Genomic DNA, 23935 nt, shown 5'->3' with positions numbered 1-23935 from the left:
ATTTAACTCAAATAGCAACAAAAAAAAGTCTCCCATCTAAAATAAGTAAACAATATAATTCAAATAGCAATAATCTAAATTAAATATGGAAAAATATATTTAATTGATTACCTCCTTAGATTCCTTATAGCCATGATCTAAAGCTCTAGTTCTTTCAGCTGCTTTGGAAACTACTTTCTCCCATCTATGCTGAACGCTTATTAACAAGTTTTTAATGAGTATCACATCTTGCTTTTGACTGAAATATTTAAGATGAGTGCCTTTCTTATCGAGATTGAGCATTACTTCTCGATGAGAACTAAGATCTTTTTGGAAATTCTGAAAAATAAAGCAGATGTTATACATAACTTAGTATAGAGCTATTTTTTAAAGAAAAACATCTAATGCTTTAAATGTGCAAAAATTTAAAACATACATGCAACTTATCGTTTAGTTAAATAACTGAAATAATATCATAAAGTGAAATAAAAAGTTTAAATGCAGTTGAAACTAGTGCAGGAATCTTCATTATAAATTCTTTAATTCTACTATTGTAATTTCACAAAAATATGCTGCAGCATACATGATTTAAAACATTAAGTTTTGGTAAGTACGGCTTATCTAATGGGGTGGCCTATATGTTCTATTATTTTATTACTTGAGCTTGAAAATTCTATTTTGTTGAATTGATTCTCCAAAATGTCATTGTTACTGTTCACTTTTTTAACTTCTGCAGCAATCTATTCTTATAATTTAGAATCAATAACATAATAATTTAAAAAATTAACAATGCAGATGAAAAATAGTTTGCTCTTGCAAACTATTTTTCATCTGCATTGTTAATTCTGGCACTTGGTTGAAAGGGAGAGCATATGCTGCACTATTGTTAAATTTTTATGTAACAATAGCACAACATATGCTCTCCCTTTCAACCAAAAAAGCTATCAACGAATTCCCTGCCCGTAATCACCATGCGAATAGTCTCTTACAAGAATCGACGAGAGCATGGTTCCCCTTCACTCTTTCTGCTGCTGCAGGTGTGAAGAAAAAAAAGTGAAAGTAAAATATGCAAGTCATTCTCTAAAACAAATTAATGGGGTGAATTACTGAAATAATCTATCTTGAAGGTCAAGTTTATCCCCACTTTTAGTTGAAGGTCAACTTCATAATTTTTACTTGTATTTACTATTCTACTTAATTATTTTTACTTGTATCTGAGCCTTGAAAATATACGATTTCAGAACGTTCGAGTAAAATCATGCTCCATGATAAGCATGTGGATAAAAAAAGAAAGGGTGAACTGCTTTATTTCACCTGTATTTAACATTAATTTTAACAATTTTTTAGCTGCTTAATCATTTTATTTATTTATAACTGGGATATTATAAATCAATTATAAAAGAACTAAAGTGGTTGCAATTTCTTTAAGCTTTAATTTTAAGCAAAATGAGAATATTTGCTCATTTTAATCATAAAAGAATTAATGTACTCGTAACTATTTTATTTTCTAAATTTTGCACAAAACAAGATTATTTGTTTATTTTTTATATCTATCTTTTAAAAATTATTTTAAAGGCTTTTAGCTGCTTATCATTTGATAGGTAAAAATTTTAGAAATTTAAAATTAGTAAAAGAAACGGGAATTGTTCATGATTGTTTTGTGCAGAAATTTTTTTATTTAACAAGATTTATGTAATTATTAATATTTTATTGAATTATTGCAAAGATTTTTAGCTGTTTAATCATTTAATTTAATAATATTTAGGTATTTTAAATCAAATTACAGAAAAGCAACATGATGCGATCTCGATTGTTCTATATGGGACAATCTTGTGCCCAGTAAGATCATTTTAATTACATTTAGATTCTTAATCCTTTGGTTTACATATAATTTGAGTATTTTAAATTAGTATTTATTAACGTAATGAATTAGAAGTTGCGTTGCATTTGAGTTGAGCACAATTGTACACTGTATAATTTCATGTACATTTGAAAAGTTATGACGAAAATTAACGAACTACATAAATACTGATTTTAAGTAAGATTGCATAGATTAATTTATTGTAAATTTCATAATTTTTTTTAAATATTTAATAATTTATTTTGTATATAACTTCTTATTTAAACAGATGCGTTAAATTCGCGATCGATCACTTAGTAAAATTTTGTGTGGAATATCTGGTGAAAAACTTTTTCTTTTTAGTCAAATTTCACAGGTGCCGCATATCTCCGCGAAATTACGGTACTCATTTATAGTGTTTATTTAAAAAAATAAAATAATTTTAAACAAAAACTCTTTTTCAGATTTGGTATATAATCTAATAGTGTGATCATAGATAAGTGTTTGATTATCTGGTAATTATGTTTTCTAAACCATATAAATTTTTTTAAGGAAGTAAGGCTCATTAAAAAGGTTTTTCTCAGAACTGAAATAAACATTCTAAGCACTGTTGTTGTTTCTGATGATATTTGGACAAGCCAAAGCTAGCCAGCTATGCTCCTTGCGAATTAAGTCAGGAAGGTGTACCATTTGTTTGACAAGAGAGCACCATAAGGGTGAAAGTATGCCCTAGCTCAAAATCCCTAGATAGATGGTAGTACCATTCATTCATGAGGCCACTCCCAAAATTTGGACATAGATTTGAATAGGAAGGAAATTTTCAGATTTCTGTACGCATGATACCGATCGGCGACTGACCACAGGACTTTTGATGCCATAGATTATATGAGACGTATATTACATTTATTCGGTGGGTCTTAGCAGAGCTGTGGACAGAACCCCAGCCCTCCTGGATCTAAATTCAATTCTCTAACTATTGGGCTACCACAGCTCACATTTTAAACATAAAATTGCACAGCAAAAAGTAATTTTTTTTATCTGTTAAGAAAAATGAAAAATATATTATATAATCTGCCAAGTAATTATCCTATGACTACAATAGAAAGAATATTTAAAACATTTTCAAAGTAATGAATGTTTATTACTCGGTGTTCCTCAATTTGTTCCAACACAGATTTCATATGCCTGCTGACTGGTTTCAAAGAACACAAATACTTTTCAGAGCTGGTTAACCACTCAACAAATGCTTGTAATGCTTCATGAAATTCAGTTGCTTCTCTAAGAGCAATTTCTAATTTGATCTGAAAATTAGATAAATTTAAAATAGAAAAACTTCAAAGAGAAACAGATTTTTAACTGAAATAAATACTTAATGATAAATGTCAAAATACCTTTCGATCATTAGCTTTATTTAATATGCTATCCCATCTTTGTTTCAAAGTTTTAAGGCTGTGCTGTAAGTTTTTGGTACAATTTTCACCAGATTTTTTGGTATAATTTTCTCCTTGTTCCAAAAGACTTTCTATCTTATATCGATTTGTTTCAAGTTCATTGTATAAATCCTATAATGAAAAAAAAATTTAAAAAATGCATGCAATTTAAACAAAATTTACATTAAAACAAAGTATGAATGTCAAGACTAAAGAACATAAACATTTTTTCCCTACTACTTGGGTTGAGAAACCCATTTTTACTTGATATCCTTGAATTCAATTAAATTTCTTTTAAGCAATACATAGCTGAAAAGGGCAGCATTTATTAATTGATGCTACTTTATAACACACATACATTCTCATTTCTTACTAGTTGTTTGATTTCCTGGAAACACGAGGCTTCTGTTTCTCTTCCTTAATAGGCTATGCTTGATAATTTCACTCGAATATTACATCATCGGCTTACATGCTGCACACTTAGTTGATGATTATAAGTGAGAGATATTTGAAAATAAAAAATTTATGCTGAAATTATTTAGCTAAGAGCAGGGCTTGCATGTCATTTCAATTTGAAATAAAAAATAAAGAAGGAAATATATTAAAGATACAATTTAAAATGATTTTTTTTAAAAACCATTTTTATAGACTTAGTAAGTTTTATGCCAAAGACAATGTATAGCATAGTTTATATCTACAATAGCTAAGAAAAATTATTTTCAAAATACACAAAAATAAAAAATAAAGTTTTTGAAACATACCATGAACCGGTTAAGTTGTTCCTTAGCAGTTTCTGGTAATCCCCCAACGGGTTTTGATGTCACTAAGTGGCCATCCGTTTCATTTAACCACATGAGCATGTCTTGAATATCCTGATGGAATTTTTGAGCCTAATGAAGAAAAAAAAACATAATTAAGAGTTTCAAAGCAAAACTTCGAGTATACTTGTTACCAACTACTTTTTAAATTAAAAATCATATTTCAATGTTCTATACTCAATAACTAAAGTTAGTTTAGGATAAATTACATTTTAATTAAAAATCAAACACTTCAAGGAAGGAAAAAATATTCCATAAAAATGAAAATTGGATTATTGTTCATAAGTATCTAAATTTCCAAATCTAAGAAATATTCAATTATTTAAAAATCTGACATAAAATTCCAAAATTAATCAAGAATAAAATTATTTATCAATTGCTAATGGTTTTAAAATCAACATAAGAAATTTATTTACTTTATACTTTCATGATTTTTTTAACCCACTGGCAGTTAAGCAAATGGGTGAAATTGGTAAAATTTTTTCCCCAATACACTATTTCCCTATCTACTAACATGTAAGGCTGCAGGTTAAAGTATGACTTTTTACGTGCAGAACCATCAGTGGGTTAAAAGTAATCAAATAAAAAACTACAGAAACTTGACAAAAATACCTCTTTTAATGCTTCTTCAAGTTCCCTATATCGATCTGTTGATTTATCTTGCAGATTTTGCCACCGTGTTTTTAAATCTTGCAATTTATTATGTGTGTATTTTGCATCTTCACTGCTACGATCAGTATCAACAAATTCTCTGCCAGCTTGGAGAATAGCATCTATACTTGATTGGTGAGCTTGAATGTCGTTTGCAATCACCTAAAATAACATTACAAAGGTTTCAACAGAAAGTAAAAAAAGTTTTAAAAGAAGACTGTGGAAAAGAATTCTAAATGTTTAATGATGCAAAATTATCAAAGTTACATCATGAAAATAAAAGGAAATCTTGAAGATAAAATAAATAGAAGAATAATTAAATGTTTAAAGTAATTGCAGGTAAAACCTTTAAGTACACACTTAATAAATGTTTTACCTTATGTTTAGCAAGTACAACTTCAATGACTTGTGGATCACCAAGAACAGGTTTCAATTCATCAAGAGTCTTTTCTGTTTTTGTTATCCAAATAATATGCTCTTCTAATGCATGTTGAAATTGGCCAAGCCTTAATAACACTTTCTCCATTTCTTGCTACATTAAGAAATATTAGTTTTGTTAAATATATATGATTAAACGTAAATGAATATATTACTTTAATGGAAAAGTCAAACAATCAACATTCTTTTCAAATTGATCTATGTAAATTTACAAAAAAAGAAAGTTTCAAATTTAAGATATGTTAATCCCTTAATACCTAGTACCTCTCTTTTTAGATACGGATCTAAAAATTCATCAAAAAACACAAGAATTAATTTTTGACATGAATTTCATTTAGTTAATTTTTTAATATTTATTTCTTTCAGACTTTATTAATGGCTGCATATGACAAGGACCATAATTTCTTATGGATTATTGGTGATGACGCATATTCCCCAGAAGTCAACTCTAAAGAAGTTGGAAAAAACTATTAAGTATTACATGCACCAACATGTAATCCATGAATTATACGGTGATTCCTTCAACACCAAATTTTAAAGTCTATACTTGATACTGTGATTTTTCAGAACTAGCAGAATCTATGTCATATACGAGCCAATGAGCATCAGTAGGAAAATGGACGAGCAGACACCCAATAATATTTAAGGGCCATTCACGCTAGTTGTGAAAAAATTGCATATGCAAGTTTGGAGATTTAAACATGAATCTGATTCGCGTACTTTTTGAGGGTAATTATATTTCACTAATATGGTTCTCGGTCACAACTTTAAATTCACATGCATGAATTTTTTGCATCCCGCGTAAATGGTTCCCTGACACTTTTATATCTGACTTTGCAATGTCTGATGCCCAGAAAATAATTTTGGCAGATTATACACAGTGATGATTTTCAAGTTTTAACAGAAAATTCGTGGACATACACTGGAAATTAACAGTATTTCTTTAATAATGTAGTCGTTGTTTAATTTTCAAGTCCAACTCAAAAATATTTTTCAATATGCAATAAAGAAAATGACTAGTCTCTTTCACTTCAAATTATTTGCCTACATTTAATAGATATTTCAGCAAAATTTTTTGCTATTTTACATACATTTAACCGATTTAGCATTACAACCTCTTTTAAAAAATAAATTAATAAACGGAATAAATTTTTTTTCTCCTAAGATGCATATTTGGTTAAGTTTTTGGGTAGGGAAAATCTCTAGCAGTAGCACGTTTGCATTAGATTATGTGGCCGGACATATGCTTCTAATGCTGTATCGATTAAATGTAATAATAATAATTAGACATTTTGATAATTTTTGACATTAGGCAGGTTTAAAATTTCATTTTTTAAATAAACAGGATCATTTTCAGGTGATACATTTTTGTAATCTTCTAGATATAAGAAAATACAACTAACGGGTAAAGACAATCAAAATGCCTTTAATAGGTTTTCTTAAAATTATTCCCAGCTAATAGAATGAAGATGTAAAAATAAGGTTTTCCACATTTATTTGATCTTTGTTAACTAATTTTTTATCACTTTTTTACAATTCATAGTATAGTGTCCATGAATGAATGGATTATTTTTACAATAGAGTTATAATATTCCTAGCGATATCTGCCTTTGTCATCTGCTATAATTTTTTTTTACTAACTACAAAGAATATTTAAAAACTGTTTAGTCAGATGGAAAAAATTAGCATCTCTTAATTATTATTAGTGACTTTCACCTCATAAAAATTGTCTACGTTTAATACATGCCTTACACTTATAGTTAAATAATGCTGTAGTTAACAGGAGAACTTTAAAACTATACGCACACATAATCACACACAGAGAAATATTTCGTTCGTATTGCTATAAATATAAAAAAAATAATTTATGATGTAATAGCATAAACGTAAACTAAAATATGGCAGAGGAACAAAATTATAAACTGTAGTGTTATAATATTGAAATGCAAGCTTATTTTTTAAATGTTAAAAATAACTAACAACAAGAATGAGCTATTAATTTTGATGTTAAAGTTTAAGTCGCTGAGTATTTCTACCAGATTTTATGAATTTTAAGCTGGTGGCTTTTCTGTAAATAATAATAATAATAATAATTTTGCTTGTTATTCTATAATGAAAAAGTATGTAGCAAGGAAAATTCATTACAATTTTGATAAGATAAGGGTAAAGAAATACCAGTTACCTGTCTATCAACAATATTCTTCAGTAAATCATCCCAACGTTTGTTTATGTCCCTTAATGGTTCACGAATTGTGACAGCTTGATCAGATGATGTGCGTTCCATTAATTCTTGAGCTGATCTATTTAAAGCTTCAACTTCTATCATATGAGGATCAACTTCATTTTTAAAATCCTACAAAAGAAAATAACTGGATGAATGTACAGTAGGTATTAAGTAGAAGCTTATTTAGAGCTTAAATAACAACATAATTAAAAAATAATTAATTCTTAGCTTAATATATTGCAACTCCATAAAAAGAGAGCATAAAGAAATTAGGCATTTATATTCTTTTTATAAAACACTAGCACAATTTTGAACAAGATCAAATTATTTCTGAATTTCATAATTTAGTGACAAATCTAATTAGATTAATGCATTGAAGACAGACTTATCTAAATTAGAAAAAAATAACTAATCCTTTCAGTCCTATTTAGATTGATAGCTAGTGTGTATAATTTAAAAGCACAAAAGTGGGAAGCAGATAGCCACACTGCAATAAACTTAAATGATATTATGTTCTCAAAATCAAATAGAGTTATAAATTAATTCAGATATAACAAAACAAAAAGATAGTAAAAGAACGACATAAAAAGGGCATAATAGCCGCAGCTTTGTCAAAAGCAGCAGTTAAATCATGCTAATCACTAGAATGGATACTGAACATTTGAAACGTCATAGATATTTAGTTTTATAGATATATATAACAACTTTACCTTGAAAAAATTATAAATTATTTATGATCTTACAGATACATTTCATGGTTATTCCAAATAAAAATATTATATTAAAAAAAAAGTTTTTATACTGACCTTAAGTTGCTTGATTTGGTTTTTTACTGAATCAATGTCTGAAGAGACAGCACCAAATTTGCTAAATCTATCTTCATAAGTATCAAGGAATTCAAGCAAATTCTGGAAAATTTTAAATGTATTATTACAAAACTTAACATGTTACATTTGCTTGTTATTTAGCAAAAATTAACAGCAAGTAAGATCATTTTGAGATTAACTTACATGAAGTGTATCATGAAAAGTCATCGCCTTCTCCATAGCAGCAATAAGATTCTCTTCTCTTTTAGCATATAAAGTTGTTACATTTTCCCAAGCAGAGTCTAAGTCTTCAATATGCTTTTTCACTTCAGGTTTATCTGGTTCACCACATAACTGCATCAAATTTTGCCCAGCTTGACGACAGTGATCTACTTCTGGTTTTGTTTGGGTGATTTCTTGCTTAATTTCCTAAATAATTAAAATGCATAAAATATCAAAATTATTGAATATAAAATGTAAATGTTTAAAAAAGAACAGAACATTTGAAATAAACAATCTTGATCTGATTTTTTTTGATTATCTATGATATGCACGTAACAGAAAAATAAAACAAAAAATGCATTATATGACTCTAATTCAGAGTAAACTAATCACTATATCTGACGTTATATCTGTACAAACTCAAACTACTAATCTGCTTTATGTGTTCAGATTGAGTGATTTATTTTATTTAGAGACAAAAAGCTGCGCAAAAGTAAAAAATGTAATAAAAAATTACACCTAATTCTCTCATGAGTTTTTGTCTTTAAATATGTTAAACATCATTTCTATTAAATATAAATTTATTTATTCAAAGTCCAAATAAAAATATAATTAAATGATATAAAATTTACAATGTTCAAATATTTTTCAAGCTGTGTCGGCAGAAAGTCTGCAGCATTTAATTATTTATTTGATATAAATTCAGATTGCTTGAGACTTTTGATGAACAAAGTAAAAATATTTTTTTAATTATTTTCTCCTGATTTTAAGAGTAATTTTAATCTTTAAAAACATTTGAACAGAAGTATGCAAAAAAAAAATATTCCGTTTTATATTAAGCATTTAATTTTTAACCTAAAAAAATCTTTTGAATAATTGAAAGATTAACAATATAATATTTGTTAATTAAAAGATTAACAATATAACACCAAGGATAAAAAATATATGTTGAGCCATTATCATTTTCTTAAATGAACATTGAGCTTTTCTCCTTATTTTAGATATATTATCATTTGGAACTACAAATTTGAAAATCGCTATAAAAAAGTTAAAATGGAAGACTTTACTTGTAAGACTTCATGTTGTTGATGAACAGCAGCAGGCTCAACAGCAGGTGGTTCTTGAGCATTCAAGTTGCCCTGTAACTCTTTCAAAGCTTTCATTACAGCAGTCAATTCATCCCAGAACTTCTCTGCAGCAATCAAAGCTTCTTCTAAAGATTTGCCACGTTTATGAGCAGCTGTTTGAATGGTCGCCCACAAGTCATTTAATCTATCCAATTTCATTTTTATATCTATAACATACAGAAGTAATACAAATTTTATTCATTATTATTTTGTTTCATAGGATTTAATTCGAAACTGTAGAAATTAAAAAAAAAATCCTTTCAGCTTAACTTTCTAACATATAAATTCAAAAAACATTTCAAGGAATAAAATATAGATAAATATGTACACAATCATATAAATTAATTTGTTTAGTACCTCAATGTAGATATAGAAATTTTTTCACTTAGTTTAAACTAGTATACTAACAACCTTGTAAAAAATTTATCTTTTGTTCAGTTGTATGTGAAATTAGTATGATGTTTTCACCTCTTACAATACTTTTGTCAGTAGCTAGTTAGTTGCAGTTTTATTTCTATATCACTTGAAGTTTTATATCTAATGCCATTAACTATTATTATTGATAAACTTAAGTAACAATAAAATGTGTTTTTTGTTCCTTACAAAAAAGGAGATGAAGAAATTTAATGAAAAAAATTTCAGTTTTTTAAGAATTAAAATTCATTAAAAGGTTACATTACCATTAACAGCAGGTTCATCAATTTTGCTAGCTTTGCCAATAACATCATCGGCTGCTTTTTTAACAGCTTCAAGTGTAATTGTGCGCTTATCAAGGTCCTGAAGCACAGCTCGATTATCATTTATTTGTTCCTGAATTCTATCTGGATGTGCAGAAATTGGTTCAGCATTATTTAACTGATCAGCTGTAGATGTCAGAGCTGTCAAAATGCCTTCTAACTTATCAGAAAACTATAAAAAGAGAGAAATTAATAAATACTTTAACATAAAAAAATGTATAACAATCAAAAACACAATGAAGGTTTGGTAATTATTTGACAAACGTAATTTGACAGTTCCAAAATAAGAGTTTAGCAATTATTTGACAAACAATTAATTTATTACATAATAGAAATTATTGTAAGAATAATAACACCAAAATTACTAGTCATTATAACACCATTAGAGGTAAATAATTTACATCAATTAGAGTTATTATTTATTATAGTCAATATGTATTTTATCCTCCTAGCAGTTGAAGAAAACTCAACAAGAGAAAAAGAAATAATTACTGAATTTTTTTTACAAGGCTGCTACCAGTAAGATTAAAATTAAGTTAAATTTTAAGGTTTTATCTTTCTGTTTCATAACAAAAATTCCATGTATTTCTAAAAAAATATTGTAACTTTCACTACAATAAAAAGATTTAGATGTTTTTAAAAATTTGGGAGTGAAAATGATTTTTCTTTTATCTTTCTAACCTGAGAATAACGCAATAAAATTAAAATCATAAATATTATTAGCTTCTTCATTTCAGATAGCAATACATGAGCACTACATTCGGTAACTTCAATCGCATGTGAAATCATACTTTAATGTTTCTTTCCGAATACATTGCAAATGTCTAGTTTGTAGTAACTTGAAGGCTTAGAAATTATTTACTTGTTTGTAAATATAAAAAATTTCAGAGAACTGACAAAATAAGATTACAAAAATTCACAAATAATAAAATAGTCTTTTCTGAAGATAACTAACCAAGTTGGGCTTGTACTGAAAAGGGTTCAGGTATTCATTTAGGTTTCAATATATATGATTCAAAAAAATTTATGACTTACTTGAGATGTAGCTTGTAATGCTTCTTCTAATGCAACTTGATGTTCTCTCAGTATTTTGCGAAGTGCATTATATCGACTATTGTCAGACTCCAAGATTACTTCTAATTTATCTGACTCTTCTTCAGTACAAAGCTTAGTTAAAGCTGTTCCCGTTTTATTTAGTTTATCAACTAAAGGCTTGTGTTCTTGAACAGACTGAGACAAATTCTAAATATTAAAATAAGAAAATATTTAACACTAATTATAGTGTAAATTGTTGTAAATATGAGATGTAAGTGACAAGAAAAAAGAGAAATATTTAGATACATAAATTACTAGAATTGTTTTAAGATTAACACCCTTATGCAATTAAAAGGCGCTTCTTTGATTTCTTCGAACCCATTCAATTGATATTCGAAATTGGCTGGCTTTCTAATTCAACTGTAACATTAGATCACTATTGAGGTAGAAGGGTTGCCCATTAAAGAAACTATCTTTTTATGCAGGTCACTTGTGTTGTGCAGGTGTGTTGTAATTTTTCTCCTCCAATGAAAAGATTCATGTGCATTTTCTCAACTATGGTCTAAAGGAGAATTTTTAACTGTGACTTTCAAAAAAGTGTCTGCTTGCCTAACTTCGAACTTACCACCATAGATTTTTGTGTCTGTAATCATCTATATTACTTAAACTTTTAAAATATTTCCGAGTAGTAAAAACATTTACAATTTCAAAATACTTATGCTTGCAAAAACATATACATCTAACCCGATCAGAAAATGTTAGTCTGCATCAAGAGTTGTAATGAGATAATATAATTGCAATTTCCTTGTAAAAATTGATAATTAAATAAATATTGGCAGTTTGTTTTCATCAGTAATAAATAAAAATTATGAAATAAAAACGACTACAGATGAAGATCAAATCATAGAATCATTGAATTTCAATTCCGAAATTACTTTATAAACGCAAATAGGTAATTTGAAATATTTGCATCACTTAATTAAAATTAGTATATCATTGCTGAATCAGCATATTATTTACATAAAAATATCTAGTTGTGTTTTTAACATATAACCAAGTTTTTATCTTCCTATCTCCTTGATTTTTCTCCACCACCGCCATTAAATGGAGTATCTGCTTTGTGATTGGTCAGAAATAGTTCTATTGAACTTAGCCTTCAAACTCAAGCTATTTTGCTGTCACGTGATGAAAAACGTTCAAAGTGTTTCAGTTGCAAAAGGATCTAAAATAAAAGTCACTATAATTTCTCAGTCAGCTTAACAGCTGTGATTTACCAAGAAAGAGTAACTATCATAAACAACAAGATCATGCTAGAATCAAGTTTTATACAGGATAATATTAATTTAATATTAAAAAATGCATATTTAAAAATAAATTCAAAAATAAATTACAATATTATTAAAAGAATATTAATCGATTCTTTATGTTAACATATAAACAATTTAACATCTAAACATTAAACACTTATTGTTAAAAAAATGAAAAACAAGTTATTAACTTAACAGCTGAATAAAATTGAATGCATACTTTGTTTCGCTCATGTTGCTTCTTGATTTGCACAGAATTTAAAGCTGGAGCCTCCAGGAGTTCAGCTTCACCTTCAACTTCATCTAACCACTGGCCTAAATCTGTATGAGTTTCATAAAAATGCTGGGCAAGAGGAAATGCTTGTTCAAGTGTACTGAGCCTTTCTTGGCATAAAAGAACAACATTATTTGATTTAGTTTTTAAAGTCTCGATTTTTTCATTAATATAAGACAAATCATCAGATGATGATTCCCTTAAGAGCTTTTTTGCTGTAGTAGTCACATCTCTTACTCTATTTTTCTGTCCATTTAAATCATCACATAATGTCTAAAAGAAAGAAAAAAAATTATGAATGAGAAATCCATTAACTATGTAGAAAACAAAATGCACAATAGATAATAGGTATAACAGATACAGTGTTTTAATAATACAATTTAAACTCACTAGTTATTGGAAATAGCAATTTAATGCCAACTAATTTCCAAGAATGAAGCAATTTATTTATGAAGACGTTGAAATTTTGAAAACATGGAAACATTAATGAAATATTTACAACCAACCAATTTTCTCTGGTACTTGTTTATTTTGAGGGGACATAAAAAAAACTCTTTCCACTATATCTATATTAAAATTGAATTGCCCTGTATTGATGCAGTTTTAGTAGGTACAAAAAGTACTACAATTGTATCTATATTAGTATCTATAGTAACTATTAAAACTGCACCCATGACCAAAACAGTGCACCAGTAGTGTCAATAATAGCATGGCGATTTGTTACGCTTCTATGAATCAGTCCTAAATGAATAAGTACCATTAATAGAATTGAAAAATAAAAGTTTCATTTCTCAGACTCACAACAGCCACATATTTTAATCAAAACTTTGTCACTCCTCAACAAAATTTATAAAGTAAAGCACTCGCAAAACACCCAGTTTGTTGGCTAGTGGGTCATGGAAATTAAGGCTTTACAATATTGAAACCAATTGTATGATGGTCAGAATGTGATCAGCATTGCGGGCCATTTTACACAATTATGAATAGTTCTAAAACTTCAGATAAGGGGTAAAAAATTATAATAAACATTCTTAAACATAATATTTTTATGACAATTCTTAAATAAAAGTTTCTCACCAAGAAACTTAATATTAGAATAAGGTCATACCTTTTGTTTTTTGAGTAAGGTAGACAAACAACTTGGTTCAGATGAAAGGCCCTCTGATGCAGTAACTTTGTTTTCAACTTCTTTGAACCACTCACAGAGCTCATCAATATCACCAACAACCTAATTCATATTTAAATAAATGTTTTTTAAGTGTGATGAAAAATATTTGTTTGCAAAGATACTAAGTTACAAAAGAGGGATAAAAAACTTTTTTAACGATGAAAAATCAATATTGATCAAGTTCAAAAAAATTAAAACATACGTACATCAAATTTTCGTTGAAGTGTAAGCTGAATCCTCTCTGCTTTTCGTTGAACTTGTTCGCATACTTTTTCAAATCTATGATTAACACGAGTGATCTGATTCTCAAACATCATAGAACTTTCTCCAGGTGCTAGTTGACTAAGGCGAGGTCCAGTATTATTGATTTTATCTAACTCAGTACGATACTCTGGAATACTGTCCTCAAGTTTCTGAAAATATAGCAAATAATGAATACATAAGAAAAGTGAAATAAAGAGGTATAAAAATGATTACATTTATTTTTAGACTAAATTTTATTTGATTGGCTACATGAATTCAATAGCTTTAAACAGCCTTTATAAAGTTTCTAAATAAATTTTGTAGGAAGTTTTAGTTTAGAATAGTAGTTATACATATCTCTTTTTTCATACCAAAGCATATTTAGGTTGTAATTTTTTAGAAATATCTATATAGCTCTTCATTGCATATTTTGACGCAATATTTTTTTAATTTTATACCTAAGAACTCTTGCCTTAAATAAATATCTTTAGTTGGATAAAGATTTCATTGGACAGATACAAATTTTATTAGATGCATTATAAATAATTAAATTGCAGATTAAATTATATAAATTAATTGTAAATTGAGCTGAAACTACATTTACATTGAATCAGATTTTTAATCACTAAAACATCTATCAAAATATCATTAAAAAACACATACTTTTATTGTTTCACTTTGTACATCTAATGAGCTATTATCTATTTGCTTTAGTGATCTTTCAATAGAATCAAGCCATGTAGTAAGCTTATTAATGGAGGTATAGAAAGATTCCACCAACGGAAATGATTCTTCAGCAGTTTTCAGTCTTTCACTAAGTTTGTTCGAAACTTCAGAAAGTTTCATACTAAGTGTGTCTAATTTCTCTTTCATTTGTATGGCATCTTCCCCTAAAGAAAAAAAAGTAAACAAGAAAATAAATAATAATAAATTCAATGATTCAAATAAAATATTTTATTAAGATTCCAATAAATGTGTGGTTTAATGAACATACAATGTAAAAGTTTAGTAATACATTACATAATCAGTAAGCAAACAAAGTCGAATTGCGAAGGGAAAAAAAAAGAAGAAAAAAACTTTATTTACTGATTTTAAAGAATAAATACAAAAGCAGTTTTGTAATATTTTTGCATGAATTTTGAAACATTGGTTGCTTTTGGCTTGAGACCATAGATCATAGTTTCTTAATAGAAATACTCATTTAACAAGAGGGTTTTAAAATTTTATCCAAAATTTGTTGATACAAAATTCTCGTAATAGAAAACAAAACTCCACGATTGCTTCAAATTGCAAAATATTATGCTTAATTATATAAGGATCAACTTAGTTGAACGATGGATCAGAAACTTGAAAATAAAGCATGGCGAAGGCAATGTATCCTTGAAAAGGCAACTACTCTTCAAACAGTTCTATAACTTAGTTTTGATTAAATACATAAAGTTACTTATATATGTGAACTGAAATTTTAAAATTTAATTTTATAAAAAAAACTGTTTAAAACTCATTAAAGTGTGCAAAAAATTTATTGGACAACCAAATTCATAAAACATGCTAACAAAACAATATGGTAATCTTTGATATTTAATATACACAGAAGATTCAAAGTGTTAGACAATTTCCACCAAGTGTTTCACCAAACAACTCATGGTTTATGGCCAGCCTGAGGCTCCTTAAATAGGATCTTATTGTTAATCCATAATTGTTTTTGGATTACCTTAGTATGTACAATACCATGGACTTGATCTAGCTCAGCTAGTCTTTAGAGACATGCAACATAAAGCCTTAAAGTATGCAATAAAATTTTTTTGATTTAATCAATTTTAACATTGCTGTCAAATGATTGGAACCAAGTAACTTTTTAATAATGGTTTTGGACATTCATACCACAACCTATTCAACTATTTTTTTTAATAACAGACAGATTGTTGGTGCTATAAAAATAACTGTATTTAGATTTTTAATTTGTTCAAACAATTGATCTTATTCAGTTTTTCATTGTTATTAAATATGTAGTTTTAGTCAACTATCATCGGACACTATAAATAACGTAAATAAAGTATAACATATTTGTGTTATATAATGTAAAAAAGATTGCTTACAATATTAAAAACATGGCTTCATTGTATAATATCTTAACAGGTTACAATTTCAAATCAGAAGCTATTATATTCTCTAAATGTTTCATTATTACAGTAAATTTTTAGTTATAGTAATTTCAGCAAAAAAAGTTACCTGATGTATATTTCATAATTTCTTCCCCAGAAGTAACCAGTTTATTAATATTTGTCTTCTCTTCATCCAACTTCTCTTTTAAGTTCTAGAAATGAAATAGGAAGCTATATCAGCATTAAAACTATACAAACTGTTAAAAATAATTAAAGATACGAAAATAATAGAATTTTTTTTATGCATAACTAATGATATCATATAAGGTACAAGAAAAAGGGGTCGTCCACCGAGTAGGTCGGTGGACACAGTTGAGAGGGACCTAAAGATAATAGGAATAACTAACTGGAAGGCCATGACACAGAATAGATCAAGATGGCAAAAACTTATTGGGAAGGCCTTGGCCTGTCATAGGCTGTAGTGCCCAAGAAGAAGAATGATATCATAAATCATCAATATGCACTCTTTAAAGAAGAGTTCAGGACACACCAGAAAATAAACAAACAATACATGTTTAAAATATAAGAGGCAGTTATTTTCACTCTTAAATATAGTTTTTTCCTTTCAGAACTAATGAAGTAAAGATGATTAAAATTTATATGTACACAATTAAAAGAACTTATAATGTGTAAGAAAATAAATAAATTTAACATTTTACCTTGAAAACATTCTGTTATAAGAATATGCAATGTTTTATTTTTCAATAACATTTAATACAATGTTACTCTAACAATCTTATACTAACTCATTTAAAAGCATGATCTAATACTATTTATCTACTAGTAACTGTAAGTTAATTAAAAGAATTTATATGCAACAAACATAATAAAAGAATAATTTGAATCTGCTTTGCGAAAACTTTGATGCGTTAACATAAACATGAATATCGACAAAGGCAATGGATTAAAAGAATTATTACTTACTCTCAAATTTGTAAGCTGAGTTTGTAACTTGGTAGATTCTGTACTTAAACGCTGAAAGCTTTTCAATTTTGTAGATATCTCTTCGATTCTTGTAATAACTTGAGAATAAGTAATAGAAAAACTATGGATTCCTTTTTGAGTTCTTTCCAAAAGAGATCCAACATTCTTGTTAACAACTTCAATTTCTTTAAACTTCTCATTTATTGAATCAACTTTCTGTACTAGTGATTCCGTTTCTGTTGGGTTGACAACCTTTTTTAACCTCTGTGATATTGTGTTCACTTTCTCCAGGGATTTCTTTTGTTGCTCAATATCATTAGATATAACCTGTGAAAATGAAACAAATTTATAGCTTAAAAACTTTTTCTACTGTTTTTAAAGCAAAATGAAGTAAAATATTTAACTATCACACTAATATTAAAATCCTGTCTCCTGATAACACAAAAGAAATAAGATTTTTTTTCAAGTCAAATAACAGAATTTGTTTTATGGGAATACATTTATAAGAAGAACATAAAGAGTTTCCACTGCTAGAGCATTTGAAAAGTGAGTAACATGCTAATACACTTTCTATTTTTTAATAAAAACTAGAACTTTTTCAAACAAATTAAAAAAATTTTTAAAATATTAATCAGTAGAAAAGCGAGTTAATACTTAAAGAATAATTTATACTTTAACAATAACATATAAATAAATGATAAAATTAACAAGATCGAAAGTTACCTTATAGTTGGAGATCATAACTTTGATACGGGGTTCTTCAACTGGGATTGATGTCATGGAAGCCAATTTTTTTTCAGTTGTTTCCAGCCATTCAGAAAGTGTAGCAGATGAAGTTTGAAAGTCTTGGGCAAGGGGCATTGTGCTTTCCAAACATACCATTCTTTCCTCTGCAGTTGATATAAGTTCTTCAAACCGACTTGAAAGAGTTTTCATTAAAGTTTCAGCCAGTTCATTTTCAGCTGATTTAGAAGTACTAACAAATTCAGAACCCAAAGACTTCAAAGAAATAACACTATTTTGACGATCCAACAACATTTTTTTCAGAAACTGAAATCAGATTTTAAATAAGGGTTATTTTTTATTATGGAATTATATAAATATATTGTTATGTGGAGGAGGCACAGCAATTATGAGAAATTTTTTATAACCATTTTCAAAGTTGACAACAGTTTTTTTCTTCATTTCATTGAAACTATAATTCTGCTTAGTTTAATTTTTTATTTTCAGATTATCCATACGCTGAAAACAAACTAGACTAGATGCCGCTCAAGCCTTGTGATTTCATCTATCTGACATAAGACTTAATGTAAAGAAACTAATAAGTAAACTAAGAAGTATAACTTTGGTTAAAACGTTAAAAATTGTTTATGAACTTAATAAATTAAGTCTGCAATCTACTAAAAAAAATCAATCATATAGGGTTTTATTGCAAAAAAATGGGACCCACTAGCTTAAACTAAAAAAAGCTACAGAATAAGAAACAGAAAAAATTTTAAAATTAATTAGAATAATCATGGTGACTGCTCAAAACATTTTCAAAACTAATAACATACTTAATAAAAGATACTAAGAAAAACTTTGGTATAATTTTGAATCTCAACAAATCAATAATACTCATATTTATTCTTATTAAGAAAAATCTTAACATGATATAGATTTATAAAAAAATAATACATAAAAGTCTAAAGCCAAATGATGTAGTGTTGTCAAGTTATAAATCCATGAACTAAATTTCAGTAGACAACTAATAAGCTTTTCATTTTGTGATGTAGCTAGGTTAAATGTAAACAAATTTTTAAGTCAAAATCTAAATATTTGCCTCATCTTTATTTCGAATAAAGACATGGTTCAGAAGCATGTGGAGATGTTTTTACCTTCCTCAAGCATAAACAAAGCAGAGCTTGCTACATGATAGAACCGGATGAACTTCCTTCCAGGCCATATTTACATTGAAATTGAAAGAGTTAGGTTTTGCTCCATTCCAGTTGGGTATTCTTATACTGTACCCAAAGTGTGGTACCGTACCCCCAGGGGTACGACGCATTCTTATGCAAAATATCTTGCAACAAACGAAAATTTCAAAACATTTTATTTAAAAACAAAGCTAGTCATGAAAATTTCGATTACATATTTTTCTATTGGCTATTTTTTGCAGAGTTAACAGTTAATAATTAGTGGTGTCAACAGCCAGTTGTGATTTTTAACTCCTGTGCAATTTTTTTCACCACAGCAAAAACATTATCATCCTTCTCACTGATGGAAATAAACTTATTAACAAAACTTGTACCAAAAAAGAAAAATAAACATATTTTTAAAAAAATACATTCATTTTTCTATTAGTGGTGCACAGTGTTACGAAAAATTTAGAAAGAGTACACAAAAGTCATAAGTTTGGGAAACACTGTTATACTGAGTTCAAATCTAGTTAGGATCTACTCAGGTCTATAATCTTCCAAGGGTTGAGTCTTTGGGCAAAATTGTGTTGAAATTTAATTACTGCACACCAATTGTCTACTGAATAATATGGAGAAACTGGTTTTTTGATACGAAAAAGCATGTATCTGAAAGTTTGGAAAAAGCTTGAAATAACACTCAGAAGGTTAATCCTCTGTGCTTGATAAAAAGGAATGTTCAATGTTAAGAACTCAAATAAAATGTTTGATAGCATTTAGCACACTAGATCCACTGAGCATTTAATCATTCTACCTGGCTCAGTAAGATTTTTTTTTACTAAAATTCATTAAAAAAACATAATTTAAAATTGATAACTCCTTTTATTAAGACTATAGTTTTCCTGCAAATTCACTTTCAATTTCAAAGATTCGGAAGCATTTCATAGCCAAAATCAGTTAAAATATTAAGTACACTAAAAAACATACTTTTTGTTCTTGAACTTGTGCTTTGACAACTTTAAAATCAAAAGATGGTGCTTTCTGTTTTGATACCATATCTTCAGTATCATTTAGCCACTTTTCAACACCACTAAGAGCTTCCTGAAATTTTCCTGATTGTAATAAAGCAATATCTAGCTTTTTCTCCTTTTCGTTTATCTGTAAAATTAACAATCAAGAAATTTTTTTAACATTATTTAATGAGACACATTAATACTAGTAGAATCATCATAACATAAAAAATATTAGTAAATAAATTAAAGTTTTACAAGATACAAAAATAATTTAATTTAGTTATTTAATTTATTGAAGGTACAAATTTATTTGGTAAAACTACACTCTAAGTGTAAGCCAAGACAAATGTTAATGAACTAGTTTCAAGTGTTACATATTAAATAAACATGACAATCTGCAACCCTTTCATTTATTCACATAAGTCTACAGTTTCAACAAATTTTTAAAAAGGCGGCTGTCAGACATTTATTTAAATATTCATATTCATTTATTCAAATGTTTCAAACAAATCACGAAAAATGTCAGACATTTAATAAAACCTCTTCATTTGTTTAAAGCTGTCTATATTAAATTTTAGATTTGCATTCTTTTGTAAATATTATATGTATACCATACTTGGTAGTAAAAGGTGATGCAATGTTATAATTTTAAATAATTTTTGTAGCTCAATAAATATATATTAAACAACCATGCTTAATCCAGCTCACTTTTTCCACCTCTCAATATAAACAAAAAACTTAAAGCAGTTAAATTAATATAACACACTCAAACTATTCATATTCATTTATTCAAATGTTTCAAATAAATCACGAAAAATGTCAGACATTTAATAAAACCTCTTCATTTGTTTAAAGCTGTCTATATTAAACTTTAGATTTGCATTCTTTTGTAAATATTATATGTGTACCATACTTGGTAGTAAAAGGTGATGCAATGTTATAATTTTAAATAATTTTTGTAGCTCAATAAATATATATTAAACAATCATGCTTAATCCAGCTCGCTTTTTCCACCTCTCAATATAAACAAAAAACTTAAAGCAGTTAAATTAATATAACACACTCAAACTATTCATATTCATTTATTCAAATGTTTCAAATAAATCACGAAAAATGTCAGACATTTAATAAAACCTCTTCATTTGTTTAAAGCTGTCTATATTAAACTTTAGATTTGCATTCTTTTGTAAATATTATATGTGTACCATACTTGGTAGTAAAAGGTGATGCAATGTTATAATTTTAAATAATTTTTGTAGCTCAATAAATATATATTAAACAATCATGCTTAATCCAGCTCGCTTTTTCCACCTCTCAATATAAACAAAAAACTTAAAGCAGTTAAATTAATATAACACACTCAAACTTGAATAAATTTACAGTGCTTTCAGAATAATATAATGAAAATAATTTCAAACAATTAATCTTGAGGTTATTAATTTTGAATTTTTTTAAATGACTGAGTTACAAAAAAATATACTTATTCCAGCTATGTAAAAAAATTGTCAAAACTTGTTACAATTTTGAATAAAATTTTTTACTTAATCATATCTAAAACACCCACAATTACACTAACTTGTAACAATAAAATGTTAAATATAGTTCCTATTACTCCCCTTCCCTGAATATAAAAAATTAACATTCAACAGGAACAATTCCAGATTTACTATGTTTTCAACATACTAAATAGAAAATAATTTCATACCGATTCTTGAAGATCATTCCATGAATTATTAATGACATCCAAGTTCTGCTCAATACTACTAGTGTCAACATCATTTGATGCAGACTGAATTAGACCTTGTCCTAACTTATTTACTTCCATAACTGTTTTGCTAAGAGGTTTAACTGATGTCTCACACATTTTCTAGAAAAAATAATTCAAATCATTACTAACAAATTAAAATAAATCATAATAAACAAAACTACATTGAAAACATAGAACAAAAATAAGTAAAATGACCTTTGCTAAGGTGGGCAAGAATTGCATTTGCTACATAGTATTTGCTACAAAATCAAATACTATATTATTTTTTTACAATGACTAAAATATTCGATGCAATGAAATTCACTGAAAATTTGAATATTCTATGGCAAAGTAAATTAATTCTATTGTGTCTAGAATTTTATGAATCCAAAATTACACTTTTTTTTAACATGATCTTGAAAATAGTTTCTATCATTTCAAAATTACTAGCAATAAAGTCTTAATTAAATAAAGATTTGTTTAAATTTCTAAAACAAAGGACACAAGTTGTCTAATTTATTATTCAGATAATTAACAACATTTTTTACCTTTAATCATGACTATGTCAGGAGATTTCTGTTTGTGTTTCTATTGTATATTCGACTATGTTTTGGTTTATTTTTCAAAGAAAAACTAAACTTATAATGCTGAATTATAAAACTATAGTTACAAAAATATAATACAGTAAAGAAACAATAGTGTTGAATAATTAACTCACTTTTTGATATTATGCAAAAATTACTAGTAAATTATAATGATATATTTTAAATTTTGATAATATTTTATTAACATAGGATGAAATTACATAAATATTGAGTTTAAATTTACAAAGCTTAACTCTGTTTATAAGTACATGTAACTTTTTAAAGTAAAGTATGGTTTTTTGAAAAATTTATATCTCTCAAGATAGATACAAATTCTAAATATCAATAATTAACAAGCAGAATTCATTCCAAAATATATATATCAAAAGTCAATATTATAGCCATCACTTAAAAATTTATCTTCATACAGAAAAAGAACAGCAAGGAAACAAAAAACAACAAAAACAGGATGATAGAACTATATTCTAATGTATCAAAATAAACCTTTTCTTTTAAAACTATCTTAAAATACTAAGTTTTATTAATGTGAACTTTTAGTTATGTCGTGCAGAAGACATTTTCTTACTGTATCTGTTTAATAATTCATTTTAATAAAATTGTCTGAAATATTGATGAAATTTTAAATGTAAATAGTTTTGATTTGAATTATTAATTGCAATAGACAATGAAACAGTTATGATATGATATTGACCACTCACTTTAAATGTTTTCTGTTGTGATCGAATAGAATCAACATCTCCCAGTGTAATTTCTATTTTCTTCTCTTCATTTATTAAAGAACTAATCTTATCCAATGTTTCTTTATAAACCGACTGAAAGCTTTCAAGACGAGTAATTGATGTCTCAATAGAAATTTCTCTTTCTTTAACACGCTCCTCAATTCTTCCAATCTTTTTGTTAAAGTTGTTCATCTGAAAAAAACAACATTTGTGTAAAACTTCCCAAAGTATAGTAATCAAAACTCAGGTACACATGTTTTATCTAATGCTTTATTAAATATATTCCACTGAATTATAAATAAGAAACTAAAAGCTACAGAAAACAAAGTGAATAAAGCTAAACATATTTAAAAGAAAACTTTAGAAGTGTGTGTATCACAATTATTTAAAACAAAGTTTTTAAACAATAAAAAACTTACTTCCGGCTAGTTTCTTGATAGTTATTGTTAAGGTTTTAGTAGCATCAATAAGTGCCAAAAATCTGTAACTGTTTAATTTTTTTTATGAAAAAAAGTAATATAATTAACTATGAGGCCTAATTCAAATCTGGGTATATCAGAAGTGAAAA

The 23935-nt window shown here is 27.2% G+C and overlaps 1 protein-coding gene across 9 annotated transcripts in view; it reads right to left on the bottom strand.

The window, feature by feature from the left end:
• Positions 1 to 23935, bottom strand: part of LOC107443336 (uncharacterized) — a 290292-nt gene that overhangs the window by 23015 nt on the left and 243342 nt on the right. For all 9 annotated transcript variants that reach the window (XM_043041040.3, XM_043041042.3, XM_043041041.3 and 6 more), the window contains 22 exons: positions 23347 to 23559; positions 22002 to 22163; positions 20271 to 20441; positions 18112 to 18438; positions 17389 to 17715; positions 16532 to 16616; positions 14963 to 15189; positions 14263 to 14469; positions 13997 to 14116; positions 12835 to 13161; positions 11308 to 11514; positions 10216 to 10444; positions 9476 to 9702; positions 8391 to 8615; positions 8187 to 8288; positions 7339 to 7509; positions 5095 to 5250; positions 4680 to 4880; positions 4011 to 4139; positions 3211 to 3381; positions 2965 to 3120; positions 112 to 318 (listed from right to left, as the gene is read on the bottom strand). In XM_043041040.3, the coding sequence (XP_042896974.2) occupies positions 112 to 318; positions 2965 to 3120; positions 3211 to 3381; positions 4011 to 4139; positions 4680 to 4880; positions 5095 to 5250; positions 7339 to 7509; positions 8187 to 8288; positions 8391 to 8615; positions 9476 to 9702; positions 10216 to 10444; positions 11308 to 11514; positions 12835 to 13161; positions 13997 to 14116; positions 14263 to 14469; positions 14963 to 15189; positions 16532 to 16616; positions 17389 to 17715; positions 18112 to 18438; positions 20271 to 20441; positions 22002 to 22163; positions 23347 to 23559 (4347 nt within the window). The remainder of the gene's footprint in view (positions 1 to 111; positions 319 to 2964; positions 3121 to 3210; positions 3382 to 4010; positions 4140 to 4679; positions 4881 to 5094; positions 5251 to 7338; positions 7510 to 8186; positions 8289 to 8390; positions 8616 to 9475; positions 9703 to 10215; positions 10445 to 11307; positions 11515 to 12834; positions 13162 to 13996; positions 14117 to 14262; positions 14470 to 14962; positions 15190 to 16531; positions 16617 to 17388; positions 17716 to 18111; positions 18439 to 20270; positions 20442 to 22001; positions 22164 to 23346; positions 23560 to 23935) is intronic.

This window comes from Parasteatoda tepidariorum, chromosome 12 (assembly GCF_982258835.1).
Source record: "Parasteatoda tepidariorum strain Cologne lab strain chromosome 12, Ptep-v5.0, whole genome shotgun sequence".
Taxonomy (NCBI): Eukaryota; Metazoa; Arthropoda; class Arachnida; order Araneae; family Theridiidae; genus Parasteatoda; species Parasteatoda tepidariorum.
Note: the sequence above shows the minus strand (reverse complement) of the source record. Positions and strands in the feature narration are given on the sequence as shown.